A 22,500-nucleotide genomic window follows, 5' to 3' on the forward strand; every position below is an offset into this window, starting at 1 on the left:
ACCAATATATTTGCTTCAAATGATCCAAATGCCAGCGCCAGCCCATTCAGAACTAACAGTTTGTTGGCAAAAACTGCTAAATGCAGACATCCCAAGTCTCCCGGTAGTATCCTGCAAATGCATAGAGACTCCTGGATGCCCGCAAATGAATGATAATCTCCCGGAAATTGCGCATCTCCCGCCTGGTCTAAATACCGTCGCACACCCCTCTCCACCGCATCCCTCCCAGCTCTTTTGGGTACGCCGCTCGCAACTCACCCCCACAGCTCTTCACGTATGTCGGGCACAACTCACCGCCACCGCACCTCAGGTACGTCTCGCGCGCACACGCCCCTACTCAGTTGCGTCGCTCACTCAACCCCCCTCCCCCCACTCTCCCGGTACCTCCCGCAAATCAACTTTGTATCCCCCGGAAATTACTTTTACCAACTTAGGATGTCTGTAAACGCCACCTAGCCGCTATTTCCTAAGAACCAATTAGTAGGCGCGAATCGAATCATATGTTTTCAATGTAGCAGTGCGCTGATACGCCAGTTTTTATGAGCAGACTGTTTTATTTAGATTTAAGGCTCGTACACACCGGAACGCTTTATTATTTGCGTTTATCATCAGCGTTGTATGAGATGTTTTTCCGCATTCAAATCCAAGCGATTTTCACTGGCGTCAAGCAGAAGAGTATGCAAAATCACTCCTGGATGTTAGATGGCGCTACACAACTTAAGGCTTCCAGCACCCGCTTGTAGCACAGAAGAAGAGAAAGAGAGGAAGTTCACACGCTTGTTAAAGTTACTGGTGACTCAAACAAGCATGGATGGTTCAAGCAGCAGCTCTAGCGATGAAGAAATGATTATTGTTCACCAGAGCAATAAGCAGCTCCACGTTCATATCGCCTCTGGGCATCTTCTTCAATGTGCGCTCGCATTGACAGTTTTGCGCTTGAGTGCCTCCAAGTGCTGTTTACGGTAACTTCAGCAGCTCCGCGCACGTGAACAAAAGTGCCAACCTGATTGGTGTAGAAGGTTTTAACGCAGCGCGTCAAATAAAAAAAACGAGCATGAGGCTTTTTTTTTTTTTTAATGATGCTTTTGCGCCTGGCATTTTGCGCGTTGGTTTGCACGATCACATTGGCGCCCTTTATATAGCCACGAGGCGTTAAACATCGATGGAAAACGTGAGCCAAAAACGTCTCGGTGTGCATGGGCCTTTAGATTTTAAAAGATGGAGTTTGATGAACTGGATGAGCCTGTCCAACTGTCAGCGAGTGGCAAATGAAAACATCCCTTTCCTCAAAACTCTGTGCATTATAAGAGAAAAAGAAAACACAATGTACAGTCAGAAGTGTAGCATGCATTCATAACCTTGTTTGCGCAGCGACGCTACTTTGAATGAGTCCGATTAATCATACATTAAACGGCAACTCCATTTCACGAAAGACAGAGTTAGGATGCTGTTCTTCTATTACAAGTGGATGCTATGAGGATAAACAAAAGACCAAGATCGTGATTATGGTGAGAATGAATGAATGAATGAATAAATGAATGCATGGCAGCTTCTAAGTGTCTGAGAGGCGTCCCCTTTTTGCACAGTAGCCCTAGAATTTTTTTTTTTTTTTTTTTTGCTAATTTAAGCTATTTTTAAAAGATAAATATAATGTATAAAACTAAACATTATTTATATTACAACATAATACCTGTAGATCTGATAAGCTTTTTATAGTAATGGACAATGCACAGATATTGATGTTTCACAATGTCTTTACACTACATTATTTGAATCTACCAAGCTTAGTTTACAATGTTTACATTGTCCTACTTACATTAAATCTAAATCCTAAATATCAGAAATGCCAACAGATTGTTAAGATTTAATGTCAGTTTTAATGTTATTAATTATTGCACTTGACAGAATTCATTCATTCATTTTCCTTTTGCTTTGTCCCTGGTTTATCAGGGGTTACCACGGCGGAATGAACCGCCACTTAAGTAACAGATTTATATATTTTTAATTTCAGGCAGTTTGGGTGTGTCTATTATGGTAAAATAATTTCTAATTGCATCTTTAGAGATTTTTCAACTAATTACACTGTCTTGTTCCAATAGGTGGATTTAGAATTTTACTTTGTCAGACCAGTTTTGTACAGGAAATATGCTCACATATTACAAGTCAGAGATTTCTGAACGTAGGGTGCATTGCTTGATTTTAAAATAATTGAAGGAAACATGCACTGCATCTATCTATGATTATGTGTGTCTACTCATTCATCTACTATTTATCATCATCATGTATCAACTATTCATACAACAAAATGGCGTAGAATATTGCATAAGTGTGCGACTTGGGACGCACCACATGGTTGCGTCTGAAATCACCTACTAGTCAATAGATACTGCATTCCAACTTAATCTTACGTTCGATACAGTCTGAATGTAAATAGTATGAATGAAACTCAGACGTGCTACATCTGCCATTTTGTTATCATGTGACGTACTTGCATCGCTTCACTCCCGTTCATGATTTCGCTCACAGTGCATCATGGGATATTTTATCAAATGCACAGTAGTAGGTCATCCAGGTCCCTCTCGCATACGTTTTTGTTTTTATTAAATTATTTAAAAAAAATTTTTAAACAATTTTAAGGTCAAAATTATTAGCCCCCTTAAGCAGTATCTGTTTCCAATTGTCTACAGAACAAACCACTGTTTGCTCTGCACAAGACTTTTGGCCAGCGGAGAAATTAAAATGGTCGTGCCGAACTGAGTCTGGTTCACTCAAGGTTTTTTTTCTTCACTCTCCTATTGGTGAAGTTTTTTTTTCCCCTCTCCGCTGTCGCCTCTGGCTTGCATGGTTCAGGATCTGAAAAGCTACTCATCGATGAATTTGCTCTTCAGTGTTTGGACTCCAATAATGACTTCAAACCACACTGAACTGAGCTAAACTGAACTGAACTTAAACACTAAAAACTGAACTACCCTGATCCAGTTACAATGACCATTTATGTGAAGCTGCTTTGACACAATCTACATTGTAAAAGCGCTATACAAATAAAGCTGAATTGAATTCAATTGTTATACAATAACTTGCCTAATTACCCTAACTTGCCTAGTTAATTAGCTTAGTTAAGCCTCTAAATGTCAATTTTAGCTGAATATTAGTATCTTGAAAAATATCTAACAAAATAATATGTACTGTCATCATGGCAAAGATAAAATAACTCAGTTATTAGAAATGAGTTACTAAAACTATTATGATTATCAATGTGTTGGAAAAAAATCCTTCCATTAAACAGAAATTGGAGAAAAAAAATATACAGGGCGCTAATTATTCTAACTTTAACTGTGTGTGTGTGTCTGTCTGTGTGTGTGTGTGTGTGTATATGTATATATATATTATATATATATATATGTGTGTGTGTGTGTGTGTGTGTGTGTGTGTGTGTGTGTATATATGTATATATATATATATATATATATATATATATATATATATATATATATATATATATATATATATACGTGTGTGTGTGTGTGTGTGTGTGTGTGTGTGTGTGTGTGTGTGTGTGTGTGTGTGTGTGTGTGTGTGTGTATATGTATATATATATATATATATATATATATATATATATATATATATATATATATATATATATATATATGTGTGTGTCCGACAGATTGTGTGTGTGGGTGTGTGTATATATATATATATGTATATGTGTGTGTGTGCGTGTGTGTGCGTGTGTGTGTGTGTAGAGGAGCAGACAGTCCAAACACACTCTCTCTCTCTCTATAACGCCACACTGCTGTAATCTTCTGGAAGTGTCCTCTATTGCGACGGCGTGTGAGTGGCCCACTTCCACATATATTAGCGTGTCTCTCTATTCGCTCTTGCGTTGAGGCATAATCTATTGTCTTTTGGTCTTAAAAAAAAATACATGCACAATAGATAAACAGAAACAAATGTTGCCAGATGTCTCCAAGTCACGAGGGATCATGCGATGATCTCACAGGCCAAAGGGCAGAAGAGATTGAGAAAATAAAACTTAGTGTGGCCTCATAGAAGTGGGTAGAATCAGACTTGATCAGAGTGATTGTATTGTAAATTATGTAATTTAATTCAGTATAGCGCTTTGAAACTAAAATGAACAAAATATTATGATTAGACATTGTTATTTTGTGCTTAAGGTTTGAAAAAACAATTGATATAGCTTCATCGGAATTGTTTGACTCGTTTGTATCATGATTTAGACCCACTTACATGTAATTTAGTGAAACAATCAATTACACAGAAAAAAATATACACAAATGAAATTAATTATTTTAAATATCATAGCAAGTGAAGGTCAGAGTAATATGCTTTTAGATTTTCACGTTACAAAGATTTTCACCCATATTTTGACATTTTACGTTCATGCCGTTGTAAATATTTAGCAGATACCGTAAAAACATTTAATATGCATTCTATGTAAATCTAACCCTAATTTAGGAATGCAGCAGGATCAATTTTGAGTCTTTTTAACGTTAAATAATTTAGGGGCCTCTCACATTTTGGTTTATTTGTGCACGCAAGTTTGAGCACAAATCACACTGAAATGAATAAAGAAATCGATGTGCCTTCAAGTCTAAAAAAAAAGTCTGTATCAAACCTGATCAATGATTTGGGGGTAAAAAAAAAAAAAAAAAAACTCTTATTGAGACTTATATAAATATATGCAATTAAATAAGGTACTCAGAATATGAGTACACCCCTCACAATTCTCTCATTTTAATTCATGTTCTCTATTAGATGCCGTTGCAATATTACATATAAGCATATACATTATATTAGTAAATATAAATAAATAATATGCAGTATATATAAATATATTCACACACACACACAGTGAAACCATATATATATATATATATATATATATATATATATATATATATATATATATGTATATATACATACATACATACAGTATATATATATATATATATATATATATATATATATATATATATATATATATATATATATATGTATATATACATACATACATACAGTATATATATATATATATATATATATATATATATATATATATATATATATATATATATGTATATATACATACATACATACAGTATATATATATATATATATATATATATATATATATATATATATATATATATATATATATATATATATATATATATATATATATATATATACGGTTTCACAGTATTGAGATTACTGCTCTAAAATATGGTATATTTTTAATTGTTTGGGTAAAAAATAAATAAATAAATAAATCCCTTATTGAACAGAATATATTTTATTGGATCATATTTTTGGATCAGTGATCAGTAAACATGCGCCATTAACATACAGTACTTTTAATATGCTGTAAATTAAAAATGCAGTAAAACAATTGAGCGTGAAACATGACCAAACACAGAAAGGGATTTTTCTGCATGCAGTTAAGAAAACGCAGATGCAAGAAGCTGGCAGCTATTAAGTGTGGGCAAATGCTCTTATGTTTCTAAATATACTTTAAATCCTTCTTTAATAAAAAATAAATAAATACAAATAATAAGTCAATAAAAATTTGTGTCTGTGCATCACTTAACAACGTGCAGTTTAAACGATGTGCAGTTATATATACATATACATATATATATATATATATATATATATATATATATATATATATATATATATATATATATATATATATATAGATACAGTTAAGTCAGAATTATTAGCCCCTTTTGGTTTTTTCTTTTCTTTTTTTAATATTTCCCAAATGATGTTTGACAGAGCAAGGAAATTTTCACAGTATGTCTGATAATATTTTTTCTTCTGGAGAAAGTCTTATTTGTTTTATTTCGGCTAGATTAAAAGCAGTTTTAAATTTTTTAAAAACAATTTTGGGACAAAATTATTAGCCCCTTTAAGCTAATTTTTTTTGATAGTCTACAGAACAAACCATCGTTATACAATAACTTGCCTAATTAACCTAACCTGCCTAGTTTACCTTATTAACCTAGTTAAGCCTTTAAATGTCACTTTAAACTGTACAAAAGTGTCTTGAAAAATATAAGTTAAATATTATTTACTGTCATCATGACAAAGATAAAATAAATCAGTTTTAGAAATAGGTTTCTAAAACAATTTTGCTTAGAAATGAGCTGAAACAATATTACCTCCATTAAACAGAAATTTGGGGAAAAAATAAACAGAGGGGCTAATAATTCTGACTTCAACTGTATGTATGTATGTATGTATGTATGTATGTATGTATGTATGTATGTATGTATGTATGTATGTATGCATGTATGTATATATATGGATATATATATATACATAGATATATATATATGGATATATATATCCATATATATATATATATATATATAGAGAGAGAGAGAGAGAGAGAGAGAGAGAGAGAGAGAAAGAGAGCGAGAGAGATATAGTTACATACATATATATTTATTTATTTATTTTATATATATATATATATATATATATATATATATATATATATATATATATATATATACACATATAAATAATAATTAATAAATTAATGTATTAAATATTATTATTATTAAATATTATTATTATTATTACAACTTTGTTATATTTGACAAATTAAATATATTTAATATTTGACAAAAGTACAATAAAAACATTCACTTTTGTTAATATGCTATGTTAAACTAAAATGAATGAAAGGAGCAGGAGCTCTTAAAGCGTCTCTGTTGGGGTCGAGCACTCCTTAATAAATTTAAAATATGCTTGTCAAACGCACATTAAATCGACTCAAATTGTATGTGAATTAGCATTTACAGCAAACGTGTAAATAAACAGTGGTGCGCTTCACTCTCAAGCCCAGCACACAAAGCCATTTCGAGGTGATTTTGATTAAACCTATAATTATGAGGCGAGCTCGGCACATGCAAACACTGCTCGTATTTCTTCAAAACCTACAATAAACACACCACGACATTAGCTTTTACTGAAAGCACTCTCAAAGACCCAACACTCCTGGATCAACCTGGATGGCAGCAAACATCTGAGCAGACATTGATTTTTTGCAGTTGTATAACGGAGGAATTCTCAGTATTGTAAAAGTCGTCCACAAAGAACAGGCCTGTGTTGAGAGCAGCTGGGTGTCTGTATGATCCTCCGAGTGTCTCCGGGCCTTTTCTGACTGAGAGACAACAGTCGCCATTATGTGTCGGGCACTGCACTAACTAGTGATGCTATCTGTGTCCTACAAAGCGGCTGACCAACTCTCATGACCTCCTCACGCTTTCATACCTGACACACAGCCACTGTTCTTCACAACAGACGCCTGCACCAGACTAAAATAAAGCCAACCATATGTGGACATACAGTTTAAGTCAGAATTATTCGCCCTTTTGTGATACTTTTTTCAAATATTTCCCAAATGGTGTTTATCAGAGCAAGGATTTTTCTCATCTGCATAGGAAAAAACTACTTAAATACAACATCAGGTCACGTTTTATTTTAAAGGTACAATTCTCACTATTAACAAACCCTTACTTTAACTTAATAAAGTCTTATTTGCTGCTTAATAATAGCTATAATTTTATTAATATAATAGGTACAGTTTGCATAAAATCAATATTTACAAAGTATATATATATATATATATATATATATATATATATATATATATATATATATATATATATGGTTCTCGAATCTGATTGGCTGATAGCCGTGATATATTTAAGTAATATCAGCACCCGTACAGCCTCTTTACCCTTTGTGTATTACTCCGCCCACATACAGCCAGCAAAAAGCAGACACTACAGATCTGAAGTTTAAAAGATGCTTGCTCAACTGTTTAACTGTCAGCCTATGACTTGAATCCAACGCGGAAGAAAGTAGTTCCTCATACAAAAGGGTTTTTGAGACTCCATGTTTGATATAGTTTTTATATACACAATTATGCCATCAAACTATTGTATAAACACAATATCACACTCGTAGCAGTGCAATATGGCTGTATATCGGCACTGGTTGGGGCACTAAGGCACTCGGCCTGCAGCCTCGTGTCAACGCAGGCCTCCCACTAGTACCGATATAGGGCCATATGGCGCTGCTACTCGTGTGATATTGCTCATATATATATATATATATATATATATATATATATATATATATATATATATATATATATATATATATATATATATATATATATATATATATATATATATATATATATATATATATATATATATATATATGTCTTTGCCTTAGTGGTTATTCATATAATCTCTCATTAGTTATTTAATATATGAACATAAACAGTTTAGAATAAATATGCATGTGTATCAGTGAAGCTTAATTTGACAGCGGGGTGTATTTCTGCTGCCGATTGATTAAATAAACTGTCAGTAGTGATTATTAAACCACACTGAACTGAGCTAAACTGAACTTAAACACTGAAAACTGAACTACACCGTTTCAATTTACTATGATCTTCTATGTGAAGCTGCTTTGACACAATCTACATTGTAAAAGCGCTATACAAATAAAGGTGAATTGAATAAATCAATTTTGAATGATTAAATCTAAATAAATGAATCAAGAGTTTCTCAAATTGTCTATTCATAACCATTTAAAATAATCATGAGTACAACACTAACCAATATAATCACGATTATGAGGTTTTTCCATAATTGAGCGGCACTATTCTAATCTGTTTTGATAATATGTAGTTTAGTTCTTAGGTTGCATGAACTGGTTTCGAGATCACCTGACCCAGATGCAACTTTTCCGAGAAGCTTCAAGAGTAAAGAGCACAGTCAGAAATATTTGATACTGTACTGATTCACTAGTCCGATGTTGGATGACTAACCAAAATCAGTGCCAAATTGAACACCTAGACTTTTAATCCAAACCCAGTGTTGTTTTTTAGAAATGCATTGATCCAAGAGAACTTTGCAAAGACATTTAGAATGATACTACATTATTATTTAAAGACCCTTAAAGATCTACAGATATTTTGTGGGCACCTAATGGGCCTATATTATTATTATTTTTAAAGCAGTTTTATTTTTATTTCAGCAGTCAGCCACAAGTGTCATATAATATTTTAAACAAGAGAATCTGAAGCTTTAATCTGTATCATTTAAAGATCCAGTATAAAATATTTTTTGTTCCAAAGACATATGAACAGACAGAAAATATTCCAGAGTTTTTTTTTTAAAAAAGTGTAATTTTCTAGTTATTACAAACAAAACCCCATAAAGTTAGCTTTTTTTTCTTTTGAAATACATGCTATGATGTTTTATACTTCTAAAATAAATTGTCCACATCCACCATTCCCTGAGCAAGTTATAGCAATTTATTTCAATGTTTTTCTAAGGCGTTTTTCAGTGGGGAAAAAACTAGTATTTATTTACTGACAATGTATTTGCCCAAAAGTTCTGAGAATGAACTAAACAGAAAGATTGTTACAAAAAACAGAACACTGAAGCAAGTTTGACTTTTTCCAAATAATATATGTTCAGTTCCCATAAACAACACCACTTTCAATGAACAAATAAAAAATAATAAATAATAATAATAATGAGTCAAAGTCCAAATAAACATGGTGCAAATCCTCAATAAAAAAATTAGATATAAATATTAACTATACTATAAATAGTTACATAACTAAACTAGATTCAATATGGACCATCCTTTGGTTTTATGCGCCAGCATGTATATGATGTTGACCCTGCTGCTTATCAACTTTTTGTGCTGTTGTGCATGCAAAGTACTTAGTATGAGAATTACTTCATGCAAAACTTTTTTTTTTTGCGTTTGATTTAGCTGTGCTTAAATGTACAGCCTATTTCTCATTCCAGGTTGTTCAAATAGCTGATTGGTGATCCACAAAGTTTTGAAAAATTTGAACCAATCTGGACATGGAGGAGGGACAATGCATCAATGTACAGTATCATGTCTGGTTTGTCCGGAGACACAAGCCACGAGCGTTCCTTTGTCAAATAAGCATTGTCAAAATGTGATGACGTAACCACACTGATGCCGGAGCCTCTGAAGGTCAATGTAATGTGTTACAATGATGGAAAGCTGAGATTCTCTTCGTTATGCCAATATTTTAATAGTACAGATCGGATCAGCAGATCATAAGTTATTATACATTTAAGAACAATACTTATTTTTAGCCGTGGACGGCTGTTTCGGTCTTTTTAAAAAAGGTTTGTGCTTTCTTTTCCACAAAAATATTAAGCATCACAAACTTTGATAATAATAAAAAAAATAATAATTCCTTCAGAAATCTTTATCATATGTTGATGTTGAAAACAGGAGAAATTATGCTAAATTCACAGAAATAAACTATACAGGGTTCATACACATTTGTACTACTAAAATTCCATGACTTTTCCAGAACTTTCCAGTAATTTTTCATGACCTATTAATGTATGTAATGTCTACGAATAAATGGTAAATAATAAGAATGACATTCAAATTTATTACAGCATATCATAGCAATAATCTATATTGTTAAAATTTGTTTATATATCCATGTACAATTAATTTTGATAATGCTTACACAGCAATAACAATGCGAGATCAAGTGTTTGGCCAAGGACAGAAAAAAGACAAATATTCTATATTCAAGTTAGGGCTGCACAATATATACTGTTCCAGCATCGATATCGTAATGTGTGCATCCGCAATAGTCACATCGCAGTATATGCAATGTTGGGATTATATTTTAATATGGAGTTTAATCATAATGAAGTCAAAGTTTATAATCTGCATGCATTTTTTGAAGAGATAGTTCACCCAAAAATACTTAGCATTTTCATTACTCCCTTTACTTCTTTTAAACAATTTGTTTTTAAATGAACACAAAAAGACAATTTAATAACTCATATACTTTTGAAACTAGTGAAATGTGAGTAAATAGTGAGTAGATTTTAATCGTTGAGTGAACTGTCCCTTTAAGGGGACTGTGTGAACATTTCAATATTTCAGAGTTTAAAACAACCGGTCACAAGAATTTTTTGTAGCTTTAATAAAGAATAAATATTATACAATGAAGACTGTGCAGTGCTGATTATTCAATATCTGCACCTGAATAGTGAATACCTGAAGACTATAATTCACTTTTATCTCTACTATATTCTATTTATTTATGGTTGTAATGTATTCGTTATATACTATTCGAGATTCATTCCTCTACAAATTCCCCCAATGAAGTCAAATAAACCTGTTAAATCATCTGGTGAAATTATATTCACATAGTAATACACATCACAGAAATACAAAATATGGTAATGTCAGATTTTTTCAATATCGTGCAGCGCTAACTCAAGTATACAGACATTAGTTCAACTAATTTCCATGACTTTTCCAAAACTTTGTTTTGGAACAGGTCTGGAAAATGCCATTTCAAAATTCCATGATTTTTCCAGGTTTTCCATGACAGTATGAACCCTGAATTTATAAAGATATTTTAAATCATCATTAAGATATCATTTATTGCAATTCTGATCTAATGAACGCAACTTTTCTGCAGGTTTCATCAAGTCAAATTTAAGACTTTAAGACCCTTTTAAGACCATTAAGAATGAAATTGTAGACCTATACAGAGTTAAACACTAAGGATTATTTTCCTAATGGCCCAGTATTATCATTAGGAATCATGTCTTTTTTTTGTTGTCTTTCTTTGAATAGACAATTTAATGGGGAATGTTGTGAACTGCTGTTGTGAACTGTATCCCTTTGCAATAGGGTATATGCCGAAGCATGCTAATAGGACTTTTAATTTGCCAGTAACCTGGGTTAAGCGCTTCCGGCGAACTGTATGCCAATGGAAAAACCGGCGCGTTTAAGGTCTGTTTTCTTTAAAAATCAGCGATCTCCACTAGCTGAGTGATATCCGATATAAACTGAGTCTCAGATTGTACAAGAAGCACTGCATTAAATAACATTGTCCCTGCCATGTCTTTGTAATACGAGCATTTATTTTACCCCAATATATTTAACTGAGCTTTTGTGCTAGCCTGCCGATTCTAACGGGTGCGTGCGAGTAAACGGCTTTTTGTCTCGTTTTACGCTTGAGCAACTAAATGAATGCCAAAGTTTATTTAACTGAATGTATTTTAATGACATTACAACATCGATGCTGTAAAAGGAACCGTATAAAATGGAAAAAAGTCTAATGGAAAAAAACACTAGCTCGGCATATACGCTATAAAAAACTTAAATATACCAAATAAGATTTTACTAAGATGTATTGCTGGTGATTAGATGACCAAGTTGGGTAGCTTTACTTGGACAAAGAAACATTAAGACTGATTTAAAATTATTTACAACACAATATTTCAGTGAATTTAACCCTTTAATTTTGTTTTTATATAATAAGACTTTAAGACCTAGCAGACACCCTGTAACTGGTGAGCAAAAGAGGATACAAATATGGCCAATTCCTACCTTGAGGGCCCTATCATACACCCGGCGCAGTGTGACGCAAGGCGCAGCTCAATAGTCTTTTGGTAGTTTCAGCTTGGCGCAAGAGTCGTTATGAGGCGTTGCACTATGCTGTTTAAATAGCAGATGCATTAGCGCTCATATGTGCGCCCATAGGCGTTCTGGTGTAAAAAGGAAAGTGTTCTGAGGCGGACCGCTGGCGCGTTGCTATTTTGAGAATCTATAACAGATTTTTCATTAGACCAAAACAAACCCGGTCTAAACTCCAGCGCAGAGTTGCACCTCGCTTACGCACTGCTTAATACACACAAGAGAGCAATAGGCAAATATCTTTACATATGAAAAAATGTAAATATTAAGGATATATATAGGATATAATAAGAATTGATATAGAATATAAATATAAAGGATTAAAAAAAGGATTACAAAACATATTATTTTCTAGCCTACATAAATATGAAAAATCACTGCTTTTATGTCTTCTTCATCTCGGGAGGCTTTTTCAGTTCATTCAAAACAATTTGCTTTTGTATAATGTTATTATTATTAGCAGTATTATTTATTATATCCATATTTATATTTGTTTTATTAAAAACAAGCTTAGATTTGCCCACCTGTCAGGTTTTAGACCATATGGGGCACAGCATGTGTTTAGGATATAATTCAGTTTTTTGAGCACATTTTGCTATTATTATTCATTTATTCGTTTGCTGGAAATTAGAACTGAATTTAGAAATAGTTTTGAAACGAATATTTGCGCTTAACAAACAAAAGTATTTATTTATAGGCTAATTGATATGAAAGTACATCCATTATCTCTCATTCTCACGCAGTAGATGCTCTGTTTAACAGTTTTCTGTTAAAAAAACTGTCAACTGTTAGCTTGTGAAATGCTCATTTTTTCCACTTAGACTTACTTTGCGTCCTGTAAATAACGAATGCGCTCTTGGCACGACGCAGCTGGCTCTTAAAGGGAATGGGAGATGAGACTCTGATTGGTTTATTCTCAAAACACACCTATAACTCATTAAGAAAATTAAGAAAATTAACGCCGTGGCGCAGGGCAGATTTTCCGTCCTTAAATTGGCAAAAACGCGTCCTGACACACCCTGAAAGCATTCGCGCCCTGCGTTTTGCGCTCTGCGCATGGACCGTCAAAATAGAGCCCTTAGTCTAGTAATATTTACTAAATACACTGCCATGTTCAAATGATTGCACTATAAATGCAGCACAAACACAAATGTGATTAAGACTTTCTTCTTAAAACACCAGTCATGCCATCAGCAACTGCTTCATAAAGACTACCGTCATACCCATGACTTTCAATATGAATACAGTGCAGAATATCAGCAGAGACATTGAGATTCAAAGACATATATTTTTGTAGATGCATCTTAAGCAATGAGTAATCAATCTATAAAACTCCTAAAGAAATCATTATAATTGTGCCAGTTCACAAAGGCGTTGAAAAGCCACCATCATTACAGCTGTATAATCTGTTTTAGTTGGTCAAAATACTAGTTCTAACTACTTCAAACCAGTCATACGAAGGGTAAAAGAGTCTAATTTGATTCTGAAAAGACCGACGAACTTTCAGCAAAACCGCATGTTTATGCAACAGGCCACATTTTAGGTTAACTAGTGTGATCAAACTTATACTTACTATTGTGCGCAGTCTATTAGCTGATATTCATTTGACCGTTCGTAGCACGCCTTGACGCCTTCATCTTCCCAGAGCTTCTTTGCATGGTCGAAAAACTCCTGTGGAGAAAAATAAACGCTTTAAGTTATCTGCATACTAAAGGTCCGTTTACATAGAACGCATCTTCACCTCTAATGTACAACTTTTGTATGCATTTCAATGTAAATACTTAACAGATGGGTTTGAGATTGCTGTATTTTTTGATGCCATGTCAAATGTTCAACAAGCTGCGCTGCTCATCACGGTCAGTTCCACAGCAGTGGACCAATTAGAAGAGCTTAGAGGTGGGACAACTGTTTAGAGCTTCTGTTTATAGTAGAAATTTGGCATGACAACTGTTTATTTACAATTAAACCATGGGCTGAGGAGGTGCTCATTGTGGCTTTGTCCAGATATCTTGGGTTATATGATGTATCTTTACATGCTTATCGTAATATCTTGTTTTCATATTTCTAATGGGACTGTTGTTGTTGCTGTTATTACATCATGTTCAGAATGTCACATCGCTTGGACCATGCACTATGCTCGCCTTTTTTCAACCAATTCCTGAGTGCCGCATCTTACATTTTTAGAAACAAAGCGCGTTCAGTGTGAATGAGACCCAAGGCATTTACATTGCAGATCTCGAAAGTGAATTCCAATTTGATGACTATCCAATATATTTTTAATGACCTGCTTTCATCAACTTTTAAAAATGACACGTATCTGATGTCTGCATTTACAAAAAAAAATAAATAAATAAAAAAAAAAAAAAAAAAAAAAAAAAAAGAGTAGGAAGTAGGTGTGGGACTGTTTAAAATATTGTGCAGTTCGGTGCACGATTTAGGGGTCACAGTTATAATTTACATTTTAAAAAAAAAATACTCTATTGTAACACCTAAATACCATGCATCAGGATAAAATGTATAGACTTAAAATATACCGTTTACAGTACTTAAGTTTATGTATATATAGCATTTGTCAGAGTTTGTCATTCTTTATCATTTTTAAAGGTGCAGTATGTGAGTTTGACACCCAGTGGTTGAACTAGGTATTGCACGCCTAGTTCATAACCAGTGCAAGCACCGGTTGCCAGATTGATGACAATAACAGCAGTGAGCCTAACTATCAAGCCTAAAGGCTGATTTAAGTCGTGTTCTAACTAAAAGCAAATGGCAAACAATCGAAAGAATATTTTTCATATTAAAAGTGAGTGAAATTCCTATTTTAGGCTTCTATTTCTCACAGGTGAACAAAAGGACTGACCATGAATACCTCGGGTACACCTCATGTGTGTATTCAGTGATAAGCAAATTGTGCTCGCTGCAGAGCCATTTGGGCAAGCGGAGTTCCAGCGAGGGGGAGCTTGAGCTTGAGCTCCACCTTTTTTGCACTTCTTCTACGAGTGATGTCACTGGGGGTAGGGTTAGGGGTGGGGTTGGTGTACGCATTAAAACAGCTTACAGGAGGCAGAGCGAGAGCTCATGCTCCCCCTCGCTGGAGCGTAGCTCTGCTCAAATGGCTCTGCAGCGAGCACCCTCTCGTGATAAATGCTAATAATGTGAGTTTGAATGCCATTTATTGTCATACTATTGAAAGCAGCAGCAGATAGTTCAACTCAGATCTTGAAAATAAAATAAACCTTTTGAAATTGAACTTAAGAACTGTGACTCCGTGCAAACCAACACATATCAGTGATTCAGAATCAACATTTAATAATTTTAAAGAGGTTTAATATGTATTAATTAGGTTATAAACCTTACCATTATGTTGGAGTGCAGTGAGTGCACTATTCTGTGCTTCTGAATGGCTGTATTTAAATGTTTCGTCTGGTGCAAAAAGAAAAATAGCATATCACTGCAAATCTCATACGTAGTGTGTTATCGGGATACAATGTAACCTGCTCACCTAATCTTTAAATATTTGGAATATTTATATTATTTACTAATTGTTAACCTCATATGGAACTTTAAATCTTATTTGGCGATCTACTAATGTTCACTTAGCATGTTTCTTAAATATCTCCAAAAATATTATGGTTTTCATTCAGTGCTTTAGAAGAGTCAAAAACTTAAAGCACCTTTAATGACGTCCAACTGGCATTGACAGGTAAAAAAAAAAAAACATCTCCCTGCTTACACTGCAGACATAACAGACTCATATCAGATACATTTCCATGAGGAACAAGGCCTGAATCTGATGAATAAATCGAAATTCATGTTTTTTTTTCATGCTTACACAAACGTGGGCCATATCCAGGGCTTTTTTTGATCACCAGCCACTGTGGCTAGTAGTTTTCCACCGTTACTAGCCACTCGCCTTTTTCACAAGCCACAATTTCAATTTTGTTATTGGGAAAATATATTTTATATGCATAAATTTGACTTTGGCATGGTAAAATGACTTCATTTAGATTTTGTGCTTTTTCCACTTGCCTCATTTATTTAACTGTTTTGTGTTTTTGAGCTTACTTAATGAACATGAGCACATGGGTTATGCTTTCATAAAAAAAAGTGTCGCATTGCATTTAGTTTTTTCTTTCACAGAACTTTTCAGGGCTCAACACAATAAGCATTTACCTTTGTTTTCTCTGGCCACACCAAACTAATTATTTCCTTGCCACAAATTTTAAGTAATATGTCAAAACAAGCAAAATACTGCTGTATACATACACTTTTTATTCAACAAAACAGCTGACATTTAAAAAAAATATATATTTTCTTGTGCATCTAAAACTGCACAGTGGTCTGTTCTGGCTCAAGATCCCAGATCACCAGTTAACTATGCATATAACAACATATTAAAGCAATACTATTGTAAAGGACGATTATTAAACGATATTAACAAAAATAACAGCAGGCAAAAGAAAGCGGGTAAAAAACATTCTGTGCGCAATAATGAAAGGCTGATGCCGCGCACACGGCTAATGTTAGGCCAATTAATAATCTGTTCAAAGAATGGTTAAATCGACAACAACTGCTGCTGCTTACAAAGAATCTCGAGCCCTTGAAGGACAGTGGGTGCAAGAGCGTCGCACTACTTTCGTTTCCATCCAGTTGCTTTGAGTGAGGAAACGGCACAGGATCTTTTAAACACTTGTGCACATCAAATCCTCTGTGTGCAAGACACTAAAGCCCTCGTCAGTGAGTGAGGAAAGCCTCGTTGTTCATTATTTACCTGCTTTCCTTTATTCGCGCGATAAGCTGCATTTGTCAGTCGTGCTGCTTCTCGATCCTAAGATCACATTTGTACGCATATTTGTACTCCAAAGCCTTGGAATAACGATTGATGACCAACTAAACTTCTCTGACCACATTTCTAGAACTGCTCGATCGTGCAGATTCGCACTCTATAACATCAGAAAGATCCGACCCTTCTTATCTGAACATGCAGCTCAACTCCTTGTTCAAGCTCTTGTTCTCTCCAGACTGGATTACTGCAACTCTCTACTAGCTGGGCTTCCAGCTAACTCTATCAAGCCTCTTCAGCTGCTCCAGAATGCAGCAGCACGAGTGATCTTCAATGAACCTTAAAGAGCACATGTCACTCCGCTGCTCATCCGTTTGCACTGGCTGCCAGTTGCTGCTCGCATCAAATTCAAACCTCTGATGTTTGCCTACAAAGCGACTTCTGGCTTTGCTCCTTCTTATCTGCAGATCTATGTGCCCTCCAGAAACTTGCGTTCTGTGAATGAACGTCGCCTCGTGGTTCCATCCCAAAGAGGGAAGAAATCACTTTCGCGAACGCTCACGCTTAATCTGCCCAGTTGGTGGAATGAACTCCCTAACTGCATCAGAACGGCAGAGTCACTCGCTATTTTCAAGAAACGACTAAAAACTCAACTATTTAGTCTCCACTTCACTTCCTAATCTGCAATTGCCTCTCTGGATATCACACTAACTGTACCCAAAAAAAAAAAAAAGTACTATTACTTTCCTTCTTAGACTTTACAGACCTGAAACTTGCCTATAGCACTTATTCATTGTTGCTCTTATAGTTGTGAAAGTTGCTTCCTTGTCCTCATTTGTAAGTCGCTTTGGATAAAAGCATCTGCTAAATGACAATGTAAATGTAAATGCATATAGACAAACAGTCATAAACTAACAGTCTAATCTGTAGAGACAATGAGCCAGCACTGGCAATTTAAAAATGAGTTTCAGCCAGCTAAAGTGGCTAGTGGGAGTGGCTGTCTAATCGCCACAGCCGAAATCTACCTGCATTTGGCGGGTGTTAATGTAAAGCCCTGGTCATATCCACTCTGTGCCACATGGGAGGAAAAAAATACCAAAATAAATAAAATTAAAAAATTGGATTTAGGCCACTTGAACCATGCAGTATAAATGTAGCCAAACAAACAAATCAAACGATTACATTTTAGCAATCATTTATGAACTAGTGTCCTTTCACTTCTTTTAAAGAGATATTTCTTGAGCAGACACTTCCAGCTACATTCATAAAAAGTGTTTTTGTTAAAAGCCTGTTGGCTGTTCTGGAAATAGACTGATCACGCCGAGCCGCCGCTGTGGATCCAGCGCTGCTGTAAGCACATCTCATCATGTTTCTTTTCATAGTTTGTTTGCAACTTTATGTAATACATTAAAATATATATTTTTGAACAGTTTTGTACACTTCGGACCAAACATGATTAAAAAAGAAAAGTAAAATATGTGGGTCAAAGATGAACAAAGTTTGGCCTCATCAGGCATTTCTATATATTTTTACCAGGAAAAGACCCATTAAATTGCCATCTACAAGCTAAAATATTTTGTCAGGCATATTTAGACGATGAATCCTTTGATGACATATTAAAAAAATCCTATTTAAGAATTAAAGTTGACCCCAACATACTCATTAATTGTCATTTTAAATCCTAATGATTTGCGACTATCTATCAATCTGCTAGTTTTTAATCATTTGTTAGCAAGAAATCACACAAGTGATCACCAATCTTTCAAACTGATTACGTTTCCCTTCAGTGATCGCAACCAGTGCTTGGAGTAACATTACAATCAATGTGAGTTACGTAATGATATTACTTTACTGAGTAATGAGTAAATTAACACATTACTTTATAAAAAAGCCAAGTAATAATTTTTGAATTACTTTTTTTAAATGTAATGAGAGTAACCTTTGTAGCCAAAAATTAGCTGCTGAATTAAAATGAACAGACACATTGAATCCTGTACTCGATGAGAAAATGAGCTCTCCACAGGAACAGACCAAGCATGAGCCTTGCATCTGTAATGGAATTATTCTCATCATTTTTAATCCATTGAAGAAAAGGGAAATGGGACTGTCACAATGGACCGTAATTTTCATAAATAATAAGACAAAAAGTGCGTACACAATATATCGTTTCAGCATTGATATCACAATGTGATCAATGGCAATAGTCACATTGCAAAATATGCCATGTTGAATTTGTACTAGAATTTATTATTTCCATGTGTTTTAAGGCCAATGACTGTATAATGATTTTAAAGCATTCACACATAATAAATACTACTGTTTGTAACTTAAATAACGATGAATTTTATTAATTATTTTGATTATTATTATTATTGAACTGCTAGCAAACTAATGTTAAAAAAGATAAAACACTTATTTCAATTGTATCCTTTTCATTATTGTATTTATTAGATTTCATGCAGATGCACTCCAATACACAAATCGTCCCAATCACTATAAAATTGTAATTTTTTTCAAAAACAGATAGAGAAGTCCCCTTGTGAAATTGTATTTATATCACAATATATATTGCAGAATAACAAAATATTGCAATGTTAGATGTTTCCGATATCATGCAGCCCTAATATATGTCATGTAAAGCTCTGGAATCAGGAAGATTACTTAATCCTAAAATTATATTATTTTCTTCTGTTTTTTTTAAGTAATTAAAAGTTATACAGTGCATTATTAACTGTAGAGCTTCTTTATTTATTTATATATAAATAAATAAATATGTGTGTGTGCGTGTGTTTGTGTGTGTGTGTGTATATATATATATATATATATATATATATATATATATATATATATATATATATATATATATATATATAAATATAAAATATATATATAAAAAAAAAATATATATATATATATATATATATATATATATATAAATATAAAATATATATATATATATATATATATAAAATATAATATATATATATATATATATATATATATATATATAAAATATAAAATATATGTATATATATATATATATATATATATATATATATATATATATATATATATATATATATATATATATATATATATATACACACACACACACACACATATATATATATATATATATATATATATATATATATATATATATATACGTAAAAGTAATGCAAAAGTAACTCGACTAAAGTAAATGTAACGTAAAAGTAACTCAAGTGACAAATGTTGCGTAAAAGTAATGCAAAAGTAACTCGACTGAAGTAAATGTAACGTAAAAGTAACTCAAGTGACAAATGTTGCGTAAAAGTAATGCAAAAGTAACTCAACTGAAGTAAATGTAACGTAAAAGTAACACAAGAGAAACACAAAGCATTACCCTCTATAACAAGTAACACAACAAGTTACTTTTTTGGGAAAGTAACTCTGTATTAAAATGACTTACTTACAAAATTAAAATGTTTTCAAATGTTGTGTCCTTAAACTAAATTTATTTTATAAGCTGTTAACTCCAATTAAATTGTAAAAAAAAATTAAGCTTGTTTATTTTGTAAAAACAGAAGCTTTTAGCCATTGTTCTGATTTCATCTGATAAGTCAGAAATGACACAATAGAAAGTCAAAAAAACAATAATGGTTGCTAGGATAAAATGACAGGTTGCTAGGGTAAATAAGGCAGAATGTGTCAATGTTAAGTCAATAGGACATTTCCAAATTTTGATGATCAATTTTCCGAAAAAAGGCGATACGGCGGTTCAGTGGTTAGCACTGTCACTTCACAGCAAATCTCGGGTTTGAGTCCAGGCTAGGTCAGGTCTGTGTGCGGTTTGCATGTTTGCCCCTGTTGGCGTGGGTTTCTCCGTGTGCTCCGGTTTCCCCAAAAGTCCAAAGAAATGCACTATAGGTGAATTGAATAAACTAAATTGTCAGCAGTGTATGTGTGAATGAGTGTGTATGGGTGTTTCCCAGTACTGGGCTGCAGCTAGAAGAGCATCCGCTACATAAAACAAAGGCTGGATAAGTTGGTGGTTCAATCCGCTGTGGCTACCCCAGATTACTAAAGGGACTAAGCTGATCTGTGCAACTAGCTGGATAAGTTGGCGGTTCATTCCGCTGTGGGGACCCTTAATGAACAAACAGACTAAGCCGAAGGAAAATGGATTAATGAATTTTTAGAAAACTGCAAGTCAGTTCAATTAAAAAAGAAATAGCAATCAGATTCAGAACAGTCTGAAGGTGCGACAAGTTTTTAGGATTTAACTTAAAAGTTCTAGGAGGAGATTTAGAAAACGAAGAAGTTTAAACAGAATATCAGTATGTATGTATAATGTGTATAAATATATAATACAATCAACATGAGTGGGGAGTTAAATCCTTTTTATTGAGCTAGTGCTCTTCATATAATGGTATCAATATAAGCTTAATGTTGTCACCCTTCCTTAAGTGAACCCTTTAACTTATTCTGGCATCAAATAGGGGAGAATAAAGCATACTAACCAGCCATCACCGTGACTGAGACAATCAGTAACATATTTATTCCCATTTGGAAGTCAATTTCCTTCTTGTTTACCTCAGTGCTGGATTGGAATAAATTGTTTGTATATAATGACCTGCACCTTCAGAAAAAGAGTAAATGTAGAGCCCTACAATATATCCATTCTTCCATAATGCGTGCCAGCGTTTGATTTCAACATGTAAACATGCGAATTAAAGTGTAATGAGTGAGCTAGCTAGTTTTAAAATAAAATAAAACATACATTAACTGTAACAACCAGCACTCAGGTCATTTATTAAGTTAAACAGGAAAGAAATTATTCACTTCAAAATGAGAATAAATACGGTACTGATCGTTCCAGTCACGGTGATGTCTGGTAAGAAGATTTATTTCTTCTATGGTGGTGGAAAAAGTTGGGGAAAGGTGATAAACATGTAGTAACATACACATTCAGAAACAAATGGCAAGAGCGCAGTGGCAGTTTCTAGTTTCAATGGCACCCTGGGCATCCACCTAAATGTTTCTGGTTTCACATCGCATGAGCGGTGGGTATTTTATCGGCGTGCATGTAAACAAACGTGATTTTCACATTTGTTTTCACAAGCAGTTACACAAAGAATAACAAACTTGCACGTGCAAAAGTCGCCAAATGTGAATGT

At 33.6% G+C, this 22,500-nt stretch overlaps 1 protein-coding gene across 7 annotated transcripts in view; it reads right to left on the bottom strand.

Moving 5' to 3' along the window:
- gnal2 (guanine nucleotide binding protein (G protein), alpha activating activity polypeptide, olfactory type 2) overlaps positions 1-22,500 on the bottom strand; it is an 82,273-nt gene that overhangs the window by 32,119 nt on the left and 27,654 nt on the right. For all 7 annotated transcript variants that reach the window (XR_015524369.1, XR_015524371.1, XR_015524370.1 and 4 more), the window contains 1 exon segment: positions 14,135-14,232. Coding sequence is in view for 4 of the 7 variants with exons in the window: in NM_001440867.1 (NP_001427796.1) it covers positions 14,135-14,232 (98 nt within the window). In the remaining 3 variants the exon portion in view is untranslated.

Source organism: Danio rerio, chromosome 24 (assembly GCF_052040795.2).
Source record: "Danio rerio strain M-AB ecotype USA chromosome 24, GRCz13ab, whole genome shotgun sequence".
In the NCBI taxonomy this organism is placed as follows: Eukaryota; Metazoa; Chordata; class Actinopteri; order Cypriniformes; family Danionidae; genus Danio; species Danio rerio.